The sequence below is a fragment of the Panulirus ornatus genome, chromosome 58 (assembly GCF_036320965.1).
Source record: "Panulirus ornatus isolate Po-2019 chromosome 58, ASM3632096v1, whole genome shotgun sequence".
Taxonomy (NCBI): domain Eukaryota; kingdom Metazoa; phylum Arthropoda; class Malacostraca; order Decapoda; family Palinuridae; genus Panulirus; species Panulirus ornatus.
In genome coordinates this window covers 22,393,648-22,417,662 of record NC_092281.1, presented here as the reverse complement: position 1 = coordinate 22,417,662, position 24,015 = coordinate 22,393,648, and the positions used below count along the sequence as shown (strand labels likewise).

Below are 24,015 nucleotides of genomic sequence, written 5' to 3'. Positions count from 1 at the left end.
GCACATAAGTGTTTTAGATATGTGAAAGCCATATGTGGGTGAATTTGGGTTTTTCCATACAAAGAATAATTTACCCTTTAATAAGAACCATCACCTATGTTAGCAGAAAGCAAAACAATCGGATTGGGAAGAAACCCTTCCGACTTAAATGACGTTTTCATAGCAAAGGGATACCTTAAACTTATATTGTAGGCCGTTATACAACAGACATTCACTATGATTAAGTTGTTTTCTATGAAAAATCAGAAAAAGGATGGCAGTGATGTCCCCAAACAAGGAACACAGAAACGAGCCTCGGCTGCTCAGCTAAGAATCACGAAAGGTAGGGTAACTAACCAGAAAATAATTCATTAAACATATTATGATGCAGGATTATTGATATTGTCCAAGTACCCGGCCTTGCTTAATTTCTTGGGAAAATTTGATGGTATTTTTAATGAATTTGTCTGTGCAAGATCAAGCAGAAGCCAATGTCATCGAGCTAAATTTGCAAACGAAAAATGTATTGAATTGTTTGCAACAGGATGACACAGTTGGTTGATCACGTCTTGGTTGAAATGATGGTATGGGGCACCGCCCGGTTAACTGATGCATCCAGTTGATGTCACAGTTTCCCGTCTTAATAGACATGCTCTCTTTTGTCAATTTTTTGTCAGAGTATTGAAAAAAAAAAGGTCCCCACCCAACCACTGCAGTGCAGTATAATTATAGGAATTCAAAGAAATACAAGTGGAATACAGAGGTTGGAGAAGTACATCTGTAATGGTTTGGTATACAGTCGGCTACTTTAAATTATAATTAAGAAGGCATTTTGCTTTTCTGTGCATGACCAAAATTTTAACAGGTAATCAAGCTGAAGGCATGTCACCATGCCATATTGGTTAGTCAGGAGCAAAACAACAAAATCAAATTTTATGAATAGGTAATAACTAAAATAAATTTCATTAGTTTTCATTAAATTTCATCAGTGTCAATCAATTGCATAGCATACACAGCTTGCTGTTTGTGCCATTCTCATATGTTTCATTAATCTTGTAATGTGCCATATACTCTTATCAACTTCTCAGATATGAAAGGTGTATGAGTAATTATTAACAGATTCAGAAAGTAGCACTGCAGATGTATTTTAATACCGTACAGAAAACTCTTATTTTTTATTACTAAAGCCTGAGTGTGTGTTCTTTTTACTGTACCCATTTGGTTTCTATTAACTCTCTGGCAGCAGATTATAACTAAAGTTGTGATACACGTTATTCCATCTCTGCAAAGTATGACTAAAGTCCATGGCTGTCTGGAAACAGTTTGTACATCTCATGCAACTTGCCCACCCTCCTTAAACCAGGAAATGGTGTGAGGGTCCCATAACCTAACATGGATTTTAGTGTTATAGTGGTCAGTGTTGATGACCATGATGCATTCACAGGCTGCCTGGGGTCGAGTGCATAGGCTCAAATCCTGGTTGCAGCAGTTAGTCAACAGCCAACAAAGCTGTTCATCCTTCCTTAAGGGCACCTGGCTTAGGCTAGGCATGCAAGGAATAGAGTGAAGTGGAGCAGTGTGGTATACCGGGGTCAACTTGCTGTCAATGGATTGAACCAGGGCATGTGAAGCATCTGGGGTAAACCATGGAAAGTTTTGTGGGGCCTGGATGTGGAAAGGTAGCTGTGGTTTCGGTGCATTATACCTGACAGTTAGAGACTGAGTGTGAACGAATGTGGCCTTTGTTCTCCTTTCCTTGTGCTACCTCGCGTGCATGTGGGAGGAGTGGGCTGTCATTTCATGTGTGGCGGAGTGGCAATGGGAATGAATAAAGGCAGCATGTATGAATTATGTACAGGTGTATATATGTATAAGTCTGTGTATGTATATGTATACGTTCAAATGTATAGGTATGTATATGTGCGTGTGTGGACGTGAATGTATATACATGTGTATGTGGATGGGTTGGGCCATATCAAGAAGGAACAGAGAAGGTGGCCAAGTGAGGATATTCCCTCTAAGATTTAGTCCTCTGCTCATAATGCTACCTCGCTAATGTGGGAAATGGCAAATATATATATATGTGGATGAGAGAGCTCAGGAAGTGAGTCAGTTGTGTTTCACTGATGATACAGCACTGGTGGCTGATTCATGTGAGAAACTGCAGAAGCTGGTGACTGAGTTTGGTAAAGTGTGTGAAAGAAGAATGTTGAGAGTAAATGTGAATAATAGTAAGGTTATTAGGTACAGTAGGGTTGAGGGTCAAGTCAATTGGGAGGTAAGTTTGAATGGAGAAAAACTGAAGGAAGTGAAGTGTTTTAGATATCTGGGAGTGGATTTGGCAGTGGATGGAACCATGGAAGCAGAAGTGAATCATAGGGTGGGGGAAGGGGCGAAAATTCTGGGAGCCTTGAAGAATGTGTGGAAGTCGAGAACATTATCTCGGAAAGCAAAAATGGGTATGTTTGAAGGAATAGTGGTTCCAACAATGTTGTATGGTTGCAAGGCGTGGGCTATGAATAGAGTTGTGCGCAGGAGGGTGGATGTGCTGGAAATGAGATGTTTGAGGACAATATGTGGTGTGAGGTGGTTTGATCAAGTAAGTAATAATAGGGTAAGAGAGATGTGTGGTAATAAAAAGAGTGTGGTTGAGAGAGCAGAAGAGGGTGTTTTGAAATGGTTTGGTCACATGGAGAGCATGAGTGAGGAAAGATTGACCAAGAGGATATATGTGTCAGAGGTGGAGGGAACGAGAAGTGGGAGACCAAATTGGAGGTGGAAAGATGTAGTGAAAAAGATTTTGAGTGATCAGGGCCTGAACATGCAGGAGTGTGAAAGGCGGGCAAGGAATAGAGTGAATTGGAACGATGTGGTATACTGGGGTCGACGTGCTGTCAATGGATTGAACCAGGGCATGTGAAGTGTCTGGGGTAAACCAGGGAAAGTTCCGTCAGGCCTGTATGTGGAAAGGGAGCTGTGATTTCGGTGCATTATTACATGACAGCTAGAGACTGAGTGTGAATGAATGTGGCCTTTGTTGTCTTTTCCTAGCGCTATCTCGCGCACATGAGGGGGGGAAGGGGTTGTTATTTCATGTGTGGCGGGGTGGTGACGGGAATGAATAAAGGCAGACATTATGAATTATGTGCATGTGTATGTATGTATATGTCTGTGTGTGTATGTATATGTATACGTTGAGATGTATAGGTATGTATATTTGCGTAGTGGATGTGTATGTATATACATGTGTATGTGGGTGGGTTGGGCCGTTCTTTCGTCTATTTCCTTGCGCTACCTCGCTAATGCGGGAGACAGCGACAAAGCAAAATGTTGAAATGGTGATATATATATATATATATATATATATATATATATATATATATATATATATATATTTTATTTTTTCATACTATTCGCCATTTCCCACGATAGCGAGGTAGCGTTAAGAACAGAGGACTGGGCCTTTGAGGGAATATCCTCACCTTGCCCCCTTCTCTGTTCCTTCTTTTGGAAAAATTAAAAAAAAAATGAGAGGGGAGGATTTCCAGCCCCCTGCTCCCTTCCCTTTTAGTCGCCTTCTATGACACGCAGGGAATACGTGGGAAGTATTCTTTCTCCCCTATCCCCAGGGATAGTATATATATATATATATATATATATATATATATATATATGAAGGTGAAATTGGACTTCAAAAGGCGTTCAGATAATTTTCTTTGATAGCCCTTTGCAATACACAATACACTACATGTTTTGTGCAATCTACCTTACCAGCGGTACACAGTTCATAAAGTATTAAATCCCAACACCAGCACAAAGGGTTGTGCATCTTGTTACCTCCATTCCAAAGTAGACACTGACTAAACTGTCAAAAAGAAAGTGGGGTTTGCCTTGTGATCAAAGGGGGGTATATGGGGGTGGTTGGCCTGGGTAGCGAGATGCATGTTTAACTACTGTTTTTATGTTGTCTCGTTAATTCTTTCATAATGAATTGGTTAATGATAGGATGTGCTTTAAAACTGCATGGGAACAGATTATGGTTATCAGTATTAGAAATTAAGACAGATTCATTGACATTATGGATAGCATAATCCGATGAGGTATTTAGTTAACCATTCATGTCATTTATAGCCAGAAGAATTAACAGAGGAGATAATTGGTCAAAGGGGACATTCATTTTGTGAGTTTTAGGGAAACCATATACATAAAAAGAAGAGGATTATCCATCCTTACTGATTTCAAATATGTCCTGATGCTTCTTTAACAGTTGATTGAGTCTAGATTTGAAGTTCTTTACTTTATTATTAAGGGGATTGGATGTTAATCTTTCATATATATCTCTCTCTTTTAAAAGATCCTGAAGTTTACATTTATACTCCACTGTATTTAATATCACAAACTGACTAGTTTTATCTGATTACTGACTAGTTTTATCTGATTTTAGAAATGTTATTAATCCCCTTAACAATAATGACTCCTTTTAATGTACATTAAAATTCATGTGTAGTTTTCTTTGAAGTTGCTCATTTGTAAAACCCATGAAAATAGAAAGAGGTATTGTTGGTTCAGATGAGTCAAGTATGTGGAGAAACTTATTGCCTACCATATTTTAATAGTCATACATATAATCTTCTCATTACCTAGTTTAACTTTTCTATCAGGATTTGATGAGCTGTTTCTTATAAGTACTTACAACAAAATTTTTTATGAGCATAGTGTGCACTGCATGAAAGTATAGAATTATGAAGAATGAATCATGTGAGTTGCTTATTACTTAATGTTATGTGTAATATGGAGATATTATATGTTTGTTGACTGAATGCTAGCAGCCCATTTCTGTTGACCTACAACACAAGATTTCTTAATGGTTTTCTAAGGTTTAGATTAACATAATATGTACATATTGTTTGATGCTGCATATGAGCAGCGTATATGGAGAAATTTCCAGCTCACTACCATCACATGATAACCTTGATGGTAAGTTCTATTGCCAACTTATCAGTTTATTTATTCATTTCAGATATCAATGAGCTGACATTGCCAAAGACCTGTGACACAGAATTCCCGGATCCTGATGATCTTCTGAATTTTAAGTTAATCATTTGTCCAGATGAGGTAAGATAGCTAGGAAAATAGATTAGTTGGAGGAATGGTATATCACTGGAGGGGTAATCTTTTGAAGTAACCATTCCATCTGTTCTCCTCATCTCTGTATGTTACCTCTTCACTATTTGCTCCCATGTTAGCGAGGTAGCGCAAGGAAACAGACGAAAGAATGGCCCAACCCACCCACATACACGTATATACATACACGTCCACACACGCACATATACATACCTATACATCTCAACGTATACAGACATATACAGACACAGACATATACATATATACACATGTACATAATTCATACTGTCTGCCCTTATTCATTCCTGTCGCCACCCTGCCACACATGAAATGACAACCCCTTCCCCCTGCATATGCAAGGAAAAAGATGAAAGAATTAGCCAACCCTCCCACATACACATGTATATACATAAACGTTCACACACGCACTTATACACATTCGTTCACACTCATTCTCTAGCTGTCATGTGTAATGCACTGAAACCACAGCTCCCTTTCCACATCCAGGCACCACAAAACCTTCCATGGTTTACCCCAGATGCTTTACATGCCCTGATTCAATCCACTGACAGCACTTCAACCGCGGTATACCACTTCGTTCCAATTCTCTATATTCCTTGCACGCCTTTCACCCTTCTGTCATGTGTAATGCACTGAAACCGCAACTTCTTTTCCACATCCAGGCCCTACAAAACTTTCCATGGTTTACACCAGATGCTTCACATGCCCTGGTTCAATCCATTGACAGCACGTCCATCCCATTTTACCACATCGTTCCAATTCACTCTATTCCTTGCACGCCGTTCACCCTCTTGTATGTTCAGGCCCCGATCGCTCAAAATTCTTTTCACTACATCCTTCCACCTCCAATTTGGTCTCCTTCTTCTCATCATTCCCTCTACCTCTGAAACATATATCCTCTTTGTCAATCTTTCCTCACTCATTCTCCCCATGTGGCCATACCATTTCAACACACCCTCTTCTGCTCTCTCAACCACACTCTTTTTATTAACACACATCTCTCTTACCCTTTCATTACTTACTCGATCAAACCACATATTGTCCTCAAACGTTCATTTCCAAAACATCCATCCTCCTCCGCACAACCCTATCTATAGCCCATGCCTTGCAATCATATAACATTGTTGGAACCACTATCCCTTCAAACATACCCATTTTTGCTCTCTGAGATAACATTCTCACCTTCCACACATTCCTCATCGCTCCTAGAACCTTTCACCCCCTTCCCCACCGTGACTCACTTCCGCTTCCATGATTCCATCTGCTGCTAAAACACTTCACTCCCTCCAGTTTTTCTCCATTCAGACTTACCTTCCAATAAACTTGTCCCTCAACTCTACTGAACCTAATAACCTTGCTCTTATTCACATTTTCCCTCAGTTTTTCTTCTTTTGCACACTTTATCAAGCTCGGTCACCAACTTCAGCAGTTTCTCACCCAAATCAGCCACCAGTGCTGTATCATTAGTGAACAATAAATGGTTCACTTCCCAAGCCCTCTCATCCAGAACAGACTGCATACTTGCCCCTCTCTCCAAAACTCTTGCATCCACCTCCCGAACCACCCCATCCATAAACAAATTAAACAACGATGGAGACATCACGCACCCCTGCTGCAAACCGACGTTCACTGGGAACCAGTCACTTTCCTCTCTTCCTACTTGTACACATGCCTTACATCCTTGATAAAAACTTTTCACTGCTTCTAGCAACTTGCCTCTCACATCATATGCTCTTAATACCTTCCGCAAAGCATCTATCAACCTTATCATATGCCTTCTCCAGATCCATAAATGCTACATACAAATCCATCTGTTTTTCTAAGTATTTCTCACATACATTCTTCAAAGCGAACACCTGATCCACACATCCTCTACCACTTCTGAGACCACACTGCTTTTCCCCAATCTGGTGCTCTGTACATGCCTTTACCCTCTCAGTCAATACCCTCCCATATAATTTCCCATGAATACTCAACAAACTTATACCTCTGTAATTTGAACATTCAGCTTTATCCCCTTTGCCTTTATACAAAGTATAATAAAATAAATAAATAATATTTATTTATTGTACTTTGTAGCTGTCTCCCGCTTTAGTGAGGTATCACAAGGACACAGACGAAAGAATGGCCCAACTCACCCACATACACATGTATATACATACATGCCCACATACGCATATATACGTACCTATACATTTCAACGTATACATACATAAACATACATAGACATAATATATACACATGTACATATTCATGCTTGCTGTCCTTATTCATTCCCATTACCACCCCGCCACACATGAAATGGTGCGCACACACACACACACACACACACACACACACACACACACACACACACACACACACACCCACCCCCATGAGGTAGCACTAGGAAAAGATGACAAAGTCCACACTTGTTCACACTCAGTCTCTAGCTGTCATGTGTAATGCACTGAAACCACAACTCCCTTTCCACATCTAGGCCCCACAAAACTTTCCATGGTTTACCCCAGACACTTCACATGCCCTGGTTCAATCCATTGACAGCATGTCGACCCCGGCTATATATATACCCTAGCCTGAGCCAAGTACCCATTTTATTGACCAGCCCTTGGGGGTGGATGAACAGCTGGGTTCAAATTTATAACAGGCAAAGACACACATCATGATAAAAAAAATTTGTAAATTAAAGAGTGCATTAGTTTTCTCCATATGTCTTGTAATGCAAGGTGCCTTTTGCTTTTATAACAGTGGTTTCAGTTACTTAACAAAAGAAAAAATATTCTGAAAGCTCGTGAAGAGGTAAAAGTAATGGTAATAGATGTACAGTGTAGGTGAATCAAAGATATTGAGTCTAGTTCGGTAACCTTGTTTTGATAAAACAAAGAGTAAGACTTAAGTCATGATATGAAGTGTAAGATAATTGTGGATATCATTACAACACTCCTAAGTCAGTATGGTAGTACTTCCTTGGGAGGTTGCTGCACATAGTTTACAACCCATAGAAGGGGAACCAATAAGTAATATGTATTAGGTCTTATATGATTTATTCTTATTCTAATATCTTAATTGTCAACAGGGCTTTTACCGAGGAGGACGCTTTGTCTTCAGCTTTAAAGTTGGCCCAAACTACCCTCATGAACCACCAAAAGTCAAGTGTGAAACTATGGTATGTGGTCATAGATTTATTGTCACCTTTTTGAATGTATAGTTTTGTTACGAGATCCATGCTTAGATGGTAAGTTAAAAAAAAAAGAATTCTGTTCCTAGGACTCAAGTCTGGCTGAATGACATACATAACACCTTGAATTTTAATATGTCTACTGTCTGTACATTTTTCTCATTTTATCTGTATATCATATATTTATGCACGTGAAGGTACTCTCATATGCAGACAATCTCACAATCACATCACAACACCCTGACTACTACTGGTGCTACCTTGCTGATGCAGGGGGTGGCAATAATGCTTCCTGTGGGGCAGGGTGGCGCCAAGAATGGATGAAGGTTAGCTAGTATGAATATGTAAGTGTGTATAAATGTATATGTATGTATGTATGTATGTATACATATATATTTATTTATTCATTTTTTATTTATTTTACTTTGTCGCTGTCTCCCACGTTAGCGAGGTAGCGCAAGGAAACAGGCAAAAGAATGGCCCAACCCACCCACATACATGTTCACACACACTAATATGCATACCTATACATTTCAACGTATACATACATATACACACTCAGACATATACATATATACAAATGTACATAATTCATAGTCTGCCTTTATTCATTCCCATCGCCACCCCACCACACATGAAATAACAACCCCTGCATGTACGCAAGGTAGCGCTAGGAAAAGACAACAAAGGCCACATTTGTTCACACTTGGTCTCTAGCTGTCATGTATAATGCACCGAAACCACAGCTCCCTTTCCACATCTAGGTCCCACAAAACTATATATGGTCTACCCCAGATGCTTCACATGCCCTGGTTCAATCCATTGACAGCACATCAACCCCAGTATACCACATCATTCCAATTTACTCTATTCTTTGCATGTCTTTCACCCTCCTGCATGTTCAGGCCCCGATCGCTCATAATCTTTTTCACTCCATCCTTCCACCTCCAATTTGGTCTCCCACTTCTCCTCGTTCCCTCCACCTCTGACATACATATCCTCTTTGTCAATCTTTCCTCGCTCTTTCTTTCCAAGTGACTAAACCATTTCAATACACCCTCTTCTGCTCTTTCAACCACACTCTTTTTATTACCACACATCTCTCTTACCCTTTCGTTACTTACTTGATCAAACCACCTCACACCACATATTGTCCTCAAACATCTTATTTCCAGCACATCCACCCTCCTCTGCACAACTCTATTTATAGCCCATGCCTCGCAACCATATAACATTGTTGGAGCCACTATTCCTTCAAACATACCCATTTTTGCTTTCCAAGATAATGTTCTCGACTTCCGCACATTCTTCAACACTCCCAGAACTTTCGCCCCCTCCCCCACCGTATGATTCACTTCTGCTTCCATGGTTCCATCTGCTGCCAAATCCACTCCCAGATATCTAAAACACTTCACTTCCTCCAGTTTTTCTCCATTCAAACTTACCTTCCGATTGACTTGTCCCTCAACCCTACTGTACCTAATAACCTTGCTCTTATTCACAGTTACTCTCAGCTTTCTTCTTTCACACACTTTACCAAACTCAGTCACCAGCTTCTACAGTTTCTCACACAAATCAGCCACTAGCGCTGTGTATAAGATGTATCATTCAATCGATTATAAGTTGAATGTTTTGGAATGAAGGCAGGTGGGAGCTAGGTAAGAATCTTTGTCCAGCTATTTTTTGTTTATTTTTCTTAATGCATAGATAATTTTTTTCATGCTTTTTAGTTGGATATTGTTTCTCATTTTCTTATTTTCTAATATCTCTTGTATAAGCAAGTGGGTGCTACTTCACTCACATGATAGAGATAGTACAGTAAACAGTATAGAATTATCAGCATAGTTTGTGAATGTTTTTAATATTTATAGATTCAGGAATATGGTGATGACTAGCAGTCAGAATATCCAAAGAAGAATAGTTACCCTTCTGTAAATTTAGGAAAGAGGAAATTTAATACCGATTGAAAACCAACATATTTTAAAGCATCAGTTGAAGATAAAGTTTTTACTCTGCATAAGCTAAACTAAGAGACAGATTTTGTTGGCAGTTTTTTTTTTTTTTTTTTCCGCTGTCTCCCACGTTTGCGAGGTAGCGCAAGGAAACAGACGAAAGAAATGGCCCAACCCACCCCCATACACAATGTATACACACACACGTCCACACACGCAAATATACATACCTATACATCTCAATGTACACATATATATACATACACAGACACATACATATATACCCATGCACACAATTCACACTGCCCCCGTTCACTCCCATCGCCACCTCGCCACACATGGAATACCTTCCCCCTCCCCCCTCATGTGTGCAAGGTAGCACTAGGAAAAGACAACAAAGGCCCCATTCGTTCACACTCAGTCTTTGGCTGCCACGCAATAATGCCCGAAACCACAGCTCCCTTTCCACATCCAGGCCCCACACAACTTTCCATGGTTTACCCCAGACGCTTCACATGCCCTGATTCAATCCACTGACAGCACGTCAACCCCGGTATCCAATTGACTCTATTCCTTGCCCTCCTTTCACCCTCCTGCATGTTCAGGCCCGATCACACAAAATCTTTTTCACTCCATTATTCCACCTCCAATTTGGTCTCCCACTTCTCCTCGTTCCCTCCACCTCCGACACATATATCCTCTTGGTCAATCTTTCCTCACTCATTCTCTCCATGTGCCCAAACCATTTCAAAACACCCTCTTCTGCTCTCTTTTTATTTCCACACATCTCTCTTACCCTTACATTACTTACTCGATCAAACCACCTCACACCACACATTGTCCTCAGACATCTCATTTCTAGCACATCCACCCTCCTGCGCACAACTCTATCCATAGCCCACGCCTCGCAACCATACAACATTGTTGGAACCACTATTCCTTCAAACATATCCATTTTTGCTTTCCGAGATAATGTTCTCGACTTCCACACATTCTTCAAGGCTCCCAGGATTTTCGCCCCCTCCCCCTCCCTATGATTCACTTCTGCTTCCATGGTTCCATCCGCTGCCAGATCCACTCCCAGATATCTAAAACACTTTACTTCCTCCAGTTTTTCTCCATTCAAACTTACCTCCCAATTGACTTGACCCTCAACCCTACTGTACCTAATAACCTTGCTCTTATTCACATTTACTCTTAACTTTCTTCTTTCATACACTTTACCAAACTCAGTCACCAGCTTCTGCAGTTTCTCACATGAATCAGCCACCAGCGCTGTATCATCAGCGAACAACAACTGACTCACTTCCCAAGCTCTCTTATCTACAACAGCCTTCATACTTGCCCCTCTTTCCAAAACTCTTGCATTCACCTCCCCAACTACCCCATCCATAAACAAATTAAACAATCATGGAGACATCACACACCCCTGCCACAAACCTACATTCACTGAGAACCAATCACTTTCCTCTCTTCCTACACGTACACATGCCTTACATCCTCGATAAAAACTTTTCACTGCTTCTAACAGCTTGCCTCCCACACCATATATTCTTAATACCTTCCACAGAGCATCTCTATCAACTCTATCATATGCCTTCTCCAGATCCATAAATGCTACATACAAATCCATTTTTTCTAAGTATTTCTCGCATACATTCTTCAAAGCAAACACCTGATCCACACATCCTCTACCACTTCTGAAACCACACTGCTCTTCCCCAATCTGATGCTCTGTACAGGCCTTCACCCTCTCAATCAATACCCTCCCATATAATTTACCAGGAATACTCAACAAACTTATACCTCTGTAATTTGAGCACTCACTCTTATCCCCTTTGCCTTTGTACAATGGCACTATGCACGCATTCCGCCAATCCTCAGGCACCTCACCATGAGTCATACATACATTAAATAACCTTACCAACCAGTCAACAATACAGTCACCCCCCTTTTTTAATAAATTCCACTGCAGTACCATCCAAACCTGCTGCCTTGCCGGATATTTTAAGAATTGTCTGTGGAGATGTATAGTAAGACTTCCATATGTTTAAAGGTAATTTTTATTTATCCATCCTGCTTTAGATTTTGGAGAATGATGTTACAGAAAGATTGTTAACATAATGTGATAAATTTTCTGTAGGTATACCACCCCAACATTGACTTAGAAGGGAACGTTTGCCTTAACATTCTACGAGAGGACTGGAAACCAGTCCTTACCATCAACTCCATAGTCTATGGGCTTCAGTATCTCTTCCTTGTTAGTATATTTTGAATTTTTTTGTGCTTAAGATTTAGGTAGTCTTATTGATGTTTTAAGATGACATAAATTCATATCTGAATAGATGTAATTAATGAGAAAATATATGTGATTAGGCATATTTGATAAAGCTTTGAAATATTTGATAAATCTGAAATATGAAACATTTTTAATTATCCAGGAACCAAATCCTGAGGATCCATTGAACAAGGAGGCTGCAGAAGTTCTACAGAATAACCGACGGTTATTTGAGCAAAATGTTGTTAAAAGTATGAAGGGTGGTTATATTGGCAATGTTTACTTTGACCGTTGCCTTAAATGATTCCAGACTAATGGCTCCAGAGCTCTCATCATCTACATGGATGTTTGGAGTGTGTTTAGTGTGGAGTTGAATCAAATTCGTGGCTTTTTACCCCCTGAAAATGCTTCTCATTTTTTCAGGCAAGAGTATTTATTTCTTAATTATGATAAAGACTGGATCAAATCGAAATAATAAAGGCTCAAATAAGCATTCTCTTAATATTCAGTCCATTAACTTATCTTCATATGTCTTGAGACACCCTCTCGTTATGCTTTAATTTATCAATGTCTTTATTAGATTATGAAGAAGCCACGAGAATGTTACTTGTGATTCTCCTCCCAAGGATATGCATGGCTGAGGTCTATAAGGCCTGGTCTTACCTTGCTGTGTACATTTTTTTTGTCTGTTTTCCTTAGAACCACGAAGAGCTTTATCAGTGTTGATATGCTATGTGACCAGCCTTAGTCATGGCTAGGAATCTGTTCCACTGCCAGTGGCATTTAGTACCAAGGTTTAGGTTGAAGATGACCTTTGGTGGTCGAGTATAATACTAAATGCTAAGTGGTCAAGTAACATATCAATAACATTGCCAGTCATATCCTCCATTCGACTGACTTTACTGCTACGCATTGATACAACAGACTGTCAGCAATTTATATCTTCATGTATCACTGACATTTATCTTTATTTTCATGTTAGCAGTCAGAGAAATGGGCTCCGGACTCCCAATTGTCCAGAGTTGTCTGGTGTTCATTGTGAATGAGTTGTTATTTAACATGTATTGCAGAACTCTTCTTTAGTGTGTGGGATTCCTTTGGGGCTGTTACTAACAGATCAGAGCATAATAGTTGAGTAACTGTAATCTAATAAGTTTGATCAGTCATGGAGGGTTGGCAGTAATAGATACATTATCAGTTGTCTATAGTCTGAAGTGACAGTTCACCAAGTCCTGATCAGTCTTTGAAGAAATATAAAATGGATCCAACCTTTGCATGAGAATGCTAGTAATGGCTTGAAGTGTTATAAGAGTAGCAATAACACTGACCAAAGCTGCTGTTCGTGGTTGTGGGGCGTAGTTTGACAAGAGATTAGAAACACAGTGTGTCTTGTAAGAGAGGTTAAGTTGTAACGTGGATGTCATTTTATCACCACACTAATAACTTGATTATCCAGGGTCTGATGATCCAGCTTTGTTTATTTAAAATGCTGTCAGATGTTATCAGCAAATTTTTATTATGCAATATCCATTATATAGAAAATCCCTCATGATTTTTTGTTACCAGCTTTTTTTATCTGTGACCTGATTATTATCAGTATATTCTGGTTAGTAACTCACAAAACCAAAAATTCCTACTTGGAACAGCATAGATCTAGTGTTTCATTATGGATAACAGGTGATCAGGTTAACTTTTTGAAGGCTTGTGTGAAATATATCTTGGATATTGAGTTCAGTTGTGAAGGCTTGTGTGAAATATATCTTCGATTTAAGTTCAGTGGACAAACAGCATTAGGTTTGACCTGTAGAATATTTTGGTCAAGTAGGTTGTGGTGAACCAGATTCTGGATAATAAGGACTGTGTGAAACAATCCTATGGAAAGTGCGAGAATTAGTGTATAAGGTGGAATCATTAACAACAAAAGATAACCAAGAGCCATAGTGTAATGTTGTTGTTAGGACGTTAAATGGAGTATTGTCGTCCAAGAATTTGCCCCATTTCTTTTAAGTTTTAAAAATTTTGATACCTCTTATCACATGGTTTTTGGATAGTGTTTATATAAATATTTGAATGAAAAAAAAGAATAACTGTTGTCTTTGCATTCAGGTTTTTTTCCACCCACTAACAAGTGGGTTATAGACTTTTCCGGGGGTTTAAAATAATTAAAGTTTTATGAATGACAGAACAGGAGGAATTCAGCTTAAAGTTATGCAGTTTTTTTTTTATTAGGGTTTTTTTTGTCTGTAATGCAGAGAATGTTAATATACACTTGTCTATAAGCGAAATGTACAATTTTTTTTTATATTTTATACATTGAACCCAAACTTTTTTTTCCTTGCATCAAAAAATTTTCACACATTTTCTTCTGCTAAAGTACGTTCAAAGCTTCTTCTTCTTAAAGAATGTTTTTCCCCAATTTCTGCTGAAGTATTATTACTTCTTGAAATTTTGGAACTGTATATTGTTTACCACTGTTGTGATGGTCACAGAACTATGGGTCAGAAATATCTTTTTCAAACAAAATTACCAAAATAAAATTCCCGCATTTCATGTGATTTGTGTGAGTGATTACCTAATTTAGGCTTAAGATAAGAGCCACTTTCTGTTTCTTTTAGTCTCATAATTTTTCCAACCACCTTGATCAATTTTCTCTAATTATTTAAAACTTTAAACAGTAGGTGTGGTAAATCACAGGGTTAGTTACAAAATGTTTACACTGTAATTATGCCTTGTTTTTTGAAAAGGGATGTTTCTTTAGGAACATTTCCCGATGACACTATCTGAAAATTGTACACACCTACCCCGCATAATTTTGGGTGTTTCATGAAATTGCCTATGAAGTACGTTTTTTTTTTTTTTATTTACTTTGTCGCTGTTTCCCCCGTTTGCGAGGTCGCAAAGGGAAAAAACCCAAAGAAATGGCCCAACCCCCCCCTCAATGTATATACATACGTCCACACACGCAATATCAACCTAACAGCTTTCCTGGGTTTTCCCCAGCGCTTCACTGCCCTTTATTCAATCCCCTGAAGCACGTAACCCCGGGATACCACATCGCTCCAATTCACTCTATTCCTTGCCCTCCTTTCACCCTCCTCATGTTCAGGCCCCGTCCACAAAATCTTTTTCACTCCCTTTTCCACCCCTTTGGTCTCCCCTTCTCCTCGTTCCCTCCACCTCCGACACATATATCCTCTTGGTCAATCTTTCCTCACTCATTCTCTCCATGTGCCCAAACCATTTCAAAACACCCTCTTCTGCTCTCTTTTTATTTCCACACATCTCTCTTACCCTTACATTACTTACTCGATCAAACCACCTCACACCACACATTGTCCTCAGACATCTCATTTCTAGCACATCCACCCTCCTGCGCACAACTCTATCCATAGCCCACGCCTCGCAACCATACAACATTGTTGGAACCACTATTCCTTCAAACATATCCATTTTTGCTTTCCGAGATAATGTTCTCGACTTCCACACATTCTTCAAGGCTCCCAGGATTTTCGCCCCCTCCCCCTCCCTATGATTCACTTCTGCTTCCATGGTTCCATCCGCTGCCAGATCCACTCCCAGATATCTAAAACACTTTACTTCCTCCAGTTTTTCTCCATTCAAACTTACCTCCCAATTGACTTGACCCTCAACCCTACTGTACCTAATAATCCTTGCTCTTATTCACATTTACTCTTAACTTTCTTCTTTCATACAATTTACCAAACTCAGTCACCAGCTTCTGCAGTTTCTCACATGAATCAGCCACCAGCGCTGTATCATCAGCGAACAACAACTGACTCACTTCCCAAGCTCTCTTATCTACAACAGCCTTCATACTTGCCCCTCTTTCCAAAACTCTTGCATTCACCTCCCCAACTACCCCATCCATAAACAAATTAAACAATCATGGAGACATCACACACCCCTGCCACAAACCTACATTCACCGAGAACCAATCACTTTCCTCTCTTCCTACACGTACACATGCCTTACATCCTCGATAAAAACTTTTCACTGCTTCTAACAGCTTGCCTCCCACACCATATATTCTTAATACCTTCCACAGAGCATCTCTATCAACTCTATCATATGCCTTCTCCAGATCCATAAATGCTACATACAAATCCATTTGCTTTTCTAAGTATTTCTCGCATACATTCTTCAAAGCAAACACCTGATCCACACATCCTCTACCACTTCTGAAACCACACTGCTCTTCCCCAATCTGATGCTCTGTACAGGCCTTCACCCTCTCAATCAATACCCTCCCATATAATTTACCAGGAATACTCAACAAACTTATACCTCTGTAATTTGAGCACTCACTCTTATCCCCTTTGCCTTTGTACAATGGCACTATGCACGCATTCCGCCAATCCTCAGGCACCTCACCATGAGTCATACATACATTAAATAACCTTACCAACCAGTCAACAATACAGTCACCCCCTTTTTTAATAAATTCCACTGCAGTACCATCCAAACCTGCTGCCTTGCCGGATATTTTAAGAATTGTCTGTGGAGATGTATAGTAAGACTTCCATATGTTTAAAGGTAATTTTTATTTATCCATCCTGCTTTAGATTTTGGAGAATGATGTTACAGAAAGATTGTTAACATAATGTGATAAATTTTCTGTAGGTATACCACCCCAACATTGACTTAGAAGGGAACGTTTGCCTTAACATTCTACGAGAGGACTGGAAACCAGTCCTTACCATCAACTCCATAGTCTATGGGCTTCAGTATCTCTTCCTTGTTAGTATATTTTGAATTTTTTTGTGCTTAAGATTTAGGTAGTCTTATTGATGTTTTAAGATGACATAAATTCATATCTGAATAGATGTAATTAATGAGAAAATATATGTGATTAGGCATATTTGATAAAGCTTTGAAATATTTGATAAATCTGAAATATGAAACATTTTTAATTATCCAGGAACCAAATCCTGAGGATCCATTGAACAAGGAGGCTGCAGAAGTTCTACAGAATAACCGACGGTTATTTGAGCAAAATGTTGTTAAAAGTATGAAGGGTGGTTATATTGGCAATGTTTACTTTGACCGTTGCCTTAAATGATTCCAGACTAATGGCTCCAGAGCTCTCATCATCTACATGGATGTTTGGAGTGTGTTTAGTGTGGAGTTGAATCAAATTCGTGGCTTTTTACCCCCTGAAAATGCTTCTCATTTTTTCAGGCAAGAGTATTTATTTCTTAATTATGATAAAGACTGGATCAAATCGAAATAATAAAGGCTCAAATAAGCATTCTCTTAATATTCAGTCCATTAACTTATCTTCATATGTCTTGAGACACCCTCTCGTTATGCTTTAATTTATCAATGTCTTTATTAGATTATGAAGAAGCCACGAGAATGTTACTTGTGATTCTCCTCCCAAGGATATGCATGGCTGAGGTCTATAAGGCCTGGTCTTACCTTGCTGTGTACATTTTTTTTGTCTGTTTTCCTTAGAACCACGAAGAGCTTTATCAGTGTTGATATGCTATGTGACCAGCCTTAGTCATGGCTAGGAATCTGTTCCACTGCCAGTGGCATTTAGTACCAAGGTTTAGGTTGAAGATGACCTTTGGTGGTCGAGTATAATACTAAATGCTAAGTGGTCAAGTAACATATCAATAACATTGCCAGTCATATCCTCCATTCGACTGACTTTACTGCTACGCATTGATACAACAGACTGTCAGCAATTTATATCTTCATGTATCACTGACATTTATCTTTATTTTCATGTTAGCAGTCAGAGAAATGGGCTCCGGACTCCCAATTGTCCAGAGTTGTCTGGTGTTCATTGTGAATGAGTTGTTATTTAACATGTATTGCAGAACTCTTCTTTAGTGTGTGGGATTCCTTTGGGGCTGTTACTAACAGATCAGAGCATAATAGTTGAGTAACTGTAATCTAATAAGTTTGATCAGTCATGGAGGGTTGGCAGTAATAGATACATTATCAGTTGTCTATAGTCTGAAGTGACAGTTCACCAAGTCCTGATCAGTCTTTGAAGAAATATAAAATGGATCCAACCTTTGCATGAGAATGCTAGTAATGGCTTGAAGTGTTATAAGAGTAGCAATAACACTGACCAAAGCTGCTGTTCGTGGTTGTGGGGCGTAGTTTGACAAGAGATTAGAAACACAGTGTGTCTTGTAAGAGAGGTTAAGTTGTAACGTGGATGTCATTTTATCACCACACTAATAACTTGATTATCCAGGGTCTGATGATCCAGCTTTGTTTATTTAAAATGCTGTCAGATGTTATCAGCAAATTTTTATTATGCAATATCCATTATATAGAAAATCCCTCATGATTTTTTGTTACCAGCTTTTTTTATCTGTGACCTGATTATTATCAGTATATTCTGGTTAGTAACTCACAAAACCAAAAATTCCTACTTGGAACAGCATAGATCTAGTGTTTCATTATGGATAACAGGTGATCAGGTTAACTTTTTGAAGGCTTGTGTGAAATATATCTTGGATATTGAGTTCAGTTGTGAAGGCTTGTGTGAAATATATCTTCGATTTAAGTTCAGTGGACAAACAGCATTAGGTTTGACCTGTAGAATATTTTGGTCAAGTAGGTTGTGGTGAACCAGATTCTGGATAATAAGGACTGTGTGAAACAATCCTATGGAAAGTGCGAGAATTAGTGTATAAGGTGGAATCATTAACAACAAAAGATAACCAAGAGCCATAGTGTAATGTTGTTGTTAGGACGTTAATGAGAGTATTGTCGTCCAAGAATTTGCCCCATTTACTTTTAAGATTTAAAATATTTTGATACCTCTTATCACATGGTTTTTGGATAGTGTTTATATGACATATTTGAATGAAACAAAAGAATAACTGTTGTCTGTTGCATTCAGTGCTTTTTTCCACCCACTAACAAGTGGTGTTATAGACGTTTCCTGGGGTTAAAATAATTAAAGTCTTATGAATGACAGAACAGGAGGAATTCAGCTTAAAGTTATGCAGCTTTTTTTTATTAGGGTTTCTTTTGTCTGTAATGCAGAGAATGTTAATATACACTTGTCTATAAGCTGAAATGTACAAGTTTTTTTTTATATTTTAGTACATTGAACCAAGCTTTTTTTTCCTTGCATCAAAATATTTTCACACATTTTCCTTCTGCTAAAGTATCGTTACATAAGCTTCTTCTTCTATAAGAATGTTTTTCACCCAATTTCTGCTGAAGTATTATTACTTCTTGAAATTAAGGATACTGTATATTGTTTACCACTGTTGTGATGGTCACAGAACATATGGATACAGAAATATGCTTTTGCAAACAAAATTACCAAAATAAAATTCAGCATTACATGTGATTGTGTGAGCTGATTATCCTAATTTATGGCTTAAGATAAGAGCCACTTTCTGTTAATCTTTTAGTCATCATAATTTTTCCAACCACATTGATCAATTTTCTCTGATATATTTAATAACTTTAAACAGTAGGTGTAGGTAAGATCACAGGATTAGTAATACAATGTGTTTACTACTGTAATTATGCCTTGTTTTAGTAAGGGAGATGTTTCTATTAGGAACATTCCAGATGACAGTACTATAACTGAATTGTACACACCTATCCCTGCATAATTAATGGATGTGTTTCATGAAATTGCCTCATGAAGTACAGTTTTTTTTTTTTTTATACTTTGTCGCTGTCTCCCACGTTTGCGAGGTAGCGCAAGGAAACAGACGAAAGAAATGGCCCAACCCCCCCATACACATGTATATACATACGTCCACACACGCAAATATACATACCTACACAGCTTTCCATGGTTTACCCCAGACGCTTCACATGCCTTGATTCAATCCACTGACAGCACGTCAACCCCGGTATACCACATCGCTCCAATTCACTCTATTCCTTGCCCTCCTTTCACCCTCCTGCATGTTCAGGCCCCGATCACACAAAATCTTTTTCACTCCATCTTTCCACCTCCAATTTGGTCTCCCTCTTCTCCTTGCTCCCTCCACCTCCGACACATATATCCTCTTGGTCAATCTTTCCTCACTCATCCTCTCCATGTGCCCAAACCACTTCAAAACACCCTCTTCTGCTCTCTCAACCACGCTCTTTTTATTTCCACACATCTCTCTTACCCTTACGTTACTCACTCGATCAAACCACCTCACACCACACATTGTCCTCAACATCTCATTTCCAGCACATCCATCCTCCTGCGCACAACTCTATCCATAGCCCACGCCTCGCAACCATACAACATTGTTGGAACCACTATTCCTTCAAACATACCCATTTTTGCTTTCTGAGATAATGTTCTCGACTTCCACACATTCTTCAAGGCCCCCAGAATTTTCGCCCCCTCCCCCACCCTATGATCCACTTCCGCTTCCATGGTTCCATCCGCTGCTAGATCCACTCCCAGATATCTAAAACACTTCACTTCCTCCAGTTTTTCTCCATTCAAACTCACCTCCCAATTGACTTGACCCTCAACCCTACTGTACCTAATAACCTTGCTCTTATTCACATTTACTCTTAACTTTCTTCTTCCACACACTTTACCAAACTCAGTCACCAGCTTCTGCAGTTTCTCACATGAATCAGCCACCAGCGCTGTATCATCAGCGAACAACAACTGACTCACTTCCCAAGCTCTCTCATCCCCAACAGACTTCATACTTGCCCCTCTTTCCAAAACTCTTGCAGTTACTTGAAGTAATTCTTGTATCCCCAACACTCATATGTTTATAAGTTTGGCAACAAACTAAGAAAATCTTTAGCCCTTACATTTCACACTGTATTCTATCTGTCTATACAGCTGAAGCCAGTTACCTCAAGGTGTAGCCCAGGCAAAAGAATCTCCATAACTTTTGAACTCCAGTGCTTATTCATGGCAAAAGAGTCTTCATAACTTTTGAATTCTGGTGCCACTTCTTAGCCTTTAGTGCCTCAATCTTAACAGGCCACTGGCAGAGGGCAACTCTTGTGAAGTGTTTTCAGAGGCTCCTACCCAGTGTTCCTACCAACTATTTCTAGCTAATGTGTCTACTTATTATTCTTGCCTAATTTTAAAACTTACTTATTCTGCCGAATGCTCCCAGCTAATACTCCTACATACTACAACTACCTATTGTATCTACTTAAAGTTCCTGTCTATGTTCCTACCTATTCTTTCTATCACTCCTACCATTTTGCCAAAGGTAGGGCTAGTGGAAATTGCTCATCACAGAAAATGAGTGTTTTCAAGTGTTATTTTTGACAAGAAGAGATTGTACATTTGTCGTAAGAATACCAGTAGTCCACGTGTTAGTAAGGCAGAAAGATAAGATTTCTACCTGGGTCAAATGAGTGTGACTTGACAACCATTGAAGTGCTGGTAGATAGTACTGATAATATACCTCCCTGGTCGTTGGTTGCCTGTCAACTACTATCTACAAACATTGGGTTAAATTTACCATGGTAAAATTAACCCAAACGTTACATAAAAAAATTATAGATATTTTATAAAAGCATCTGGGGTAAACCATGGAAAGTTCTGTGGGGCCTGGATGTGGAAAGGGAGCTGTGGTTTCAGTGCATTATTACATGACAGCTAGAGACTGAGTGTGAACAAATGTGGCCTTTGTTGTCTTTTCCTAGTGCTACCTCGCACACATGAGGGGGGAGGGGGTTGTTATTCTATGTGTGGCAGGGTGGCAATGGGAATGAATAAAGGCAGACAGTATAAATTATGTACATGTGTATATATGTATATGTCTGTGGGTGTATATATATGTGTACATTGAGATGTATAGGTATGTATATTTGCGTGTGTGGACGTGTATGTATATACATGTGTATGTGGGTGGGTTGGGCCATTCTTTCGTCTGTTTCCTTGCGCTACCTCGCTAACGCGGGAGACAGCGACAAAGCAAAATAAATAAATAAAAATAAATAAATAAATATTTTATAAAAGAATTGAGTGATAAAGATTGTGTACTGGTCTGTAGTAGCACTCACTAGAAACAAATGGAGAGGCAGAATAATGACGCTTGGTGGCAAAATCTATTGATTTCGTTTGTCTACCTGACTACAAATATCTATGATGAGATTTTGCCTTGATGGCAAGTTTCAACACTTGTCTTGTTTCATTGCCTAATGCTGTATTTCTTGACGACTTCTCTACTCACCATTTGTCTTGCTTGTTGTTCATATGATGCTATATTTTTTTGGTGGCTACCCATTTGGCTTACAGGGTTCCCTTCCTTACCAAGGTTTTGCCAACAACTGCTTTGAGTATACACATTTGTACTAATGTAAAACATTTTACCATCCACTGCATCAAATTTTTGTATCCATGGTTTTCCATGACACCATCAAAGTTTTATCCATGCATTGGGAAAGTGTGAACTGGCTTTGGGATGCTTGTGGCAGGAGAGTCACAACCAGGCTGTGTTGCTAGGTCAAGTGCTGTGGTTGCCTTTGTGCAGGATAGCTGGGTGGATGCTATGCAGTAGTAAGGAGATGCATAATTTCTTTGTACATTTATAGCATAAGCATGTTGTTTTTGAAATATATATATCATACGCAAATACACTCCATGTCATGAAAAGGAGTCGAATTCAGTATATGTCTAAACACAGAGAAGAATGCTCTTCGTGTCAAGATAATGGTAAGGACATGAATGTGTTCTCAATAAAAGACTTATGTATCTTAAGAGCCATAGGCCCCAAACCTTACCAACCATGGGGTATTTCAGGAATCTAAACTTAGTTGTTGGCAAACAATATTTGTAATTGCAATCTGAAGCTCATCTAGTATTGTCTTCATCCATGAGTCTAATCTTTGTTTGAATTTCTTTTAGCATTCATTTACATTTCTTAGTTCTCCAGGTATATCATTAATAAAGCTTTCCAGCTTCCTCACCAGGCATTCATGTATTTTCGTCTGGTACCTTAATAGTATACTTTATGAAATTACACAAGACAATGATTATCTTCCTTGCATCTCGGAGAGTGGCTGGCTTGTGTGGGGAAGATATTTGAGTATTTGTTTCTTTCCTAGGAAAATAGGGTAATATTATTTCTTGACCAATAAGGTTACGAGATGCTGCTACTGTGGAATGGGTTCAAAAGTTGGGAAAAGTTATGAATTTCAATGCCTCAAGAGAATACTCTGATTTTCTGGAGTACCCAAGTCTCACATCACCTTCTCATGGTAACTTCGTTATTACACCCTGAGTGGTTTAACAGAAGGGGAAGGTGTTGCCCAGCTTAAGTAGGGTGACAGTAGTTTTTTGAATACAGACAAACACTTGAGGTGTTCTGGGGTTTCAGTTTCTCAGACAATTTGGATCTGTTGCCTCAGGAAGACACTGTACTGGAGTTGCCCTCTGCTAGTTGCCTGTCAAGAGTGAGGCATAAAAGGTAAGAAGTGGGACTTGAGTCTACCAGTTATTCTGGAGAGTAAGAGGGATGAGCAATTGAGGGTGATGGCGCTGAATGTAAATG

The 24,015-nt window shown here is 39.1% G+C and overlaps 1 protein-coding gene and 1 long non-coding RNA gene across 2 annotated transcripts in view; both read left to right on the top strand.

Moving 5' to 3' along the window:
- The window catches only part of LOC139766660 (uncharacterized), a 68,123-nt gene extending 44,687 nt beyond the window's left edge, over positions 1–23,436 (top strand). Inside the window, exon 2 of the long non-coding RNA XR_011716934.1 lies at positions 20,234–23,436. This is a non-coding gene — a long non-coding RNA (uncharacterized lncRNA). The remainder of the gene's footprint in view (positions 1–20,233) is intronic.
- On the top strand, positions 83–15,085 carry UbcE2M (NEDD8-conjugating enzyme UbcE2M). The gene is made up of 5 exons (XM_071695553.1): positions 83–322; positions 5,000–5,094; positions 8,201–8,290; positions 12,398–12,514; positions 12,696–15,085. Exons 1-5 carry the CDS (start codon positions 217–219, stop codon positions 12,834–12,836), a joined length of 549 nt encoding a protein of 182 aa, XP_071551654.1. The 5' UTR covers positions 83–216; the 3' UTR covers positions 12,837–15,085.
- Positions 23,437–24,015: the final 579 nt, after the last annotated feature.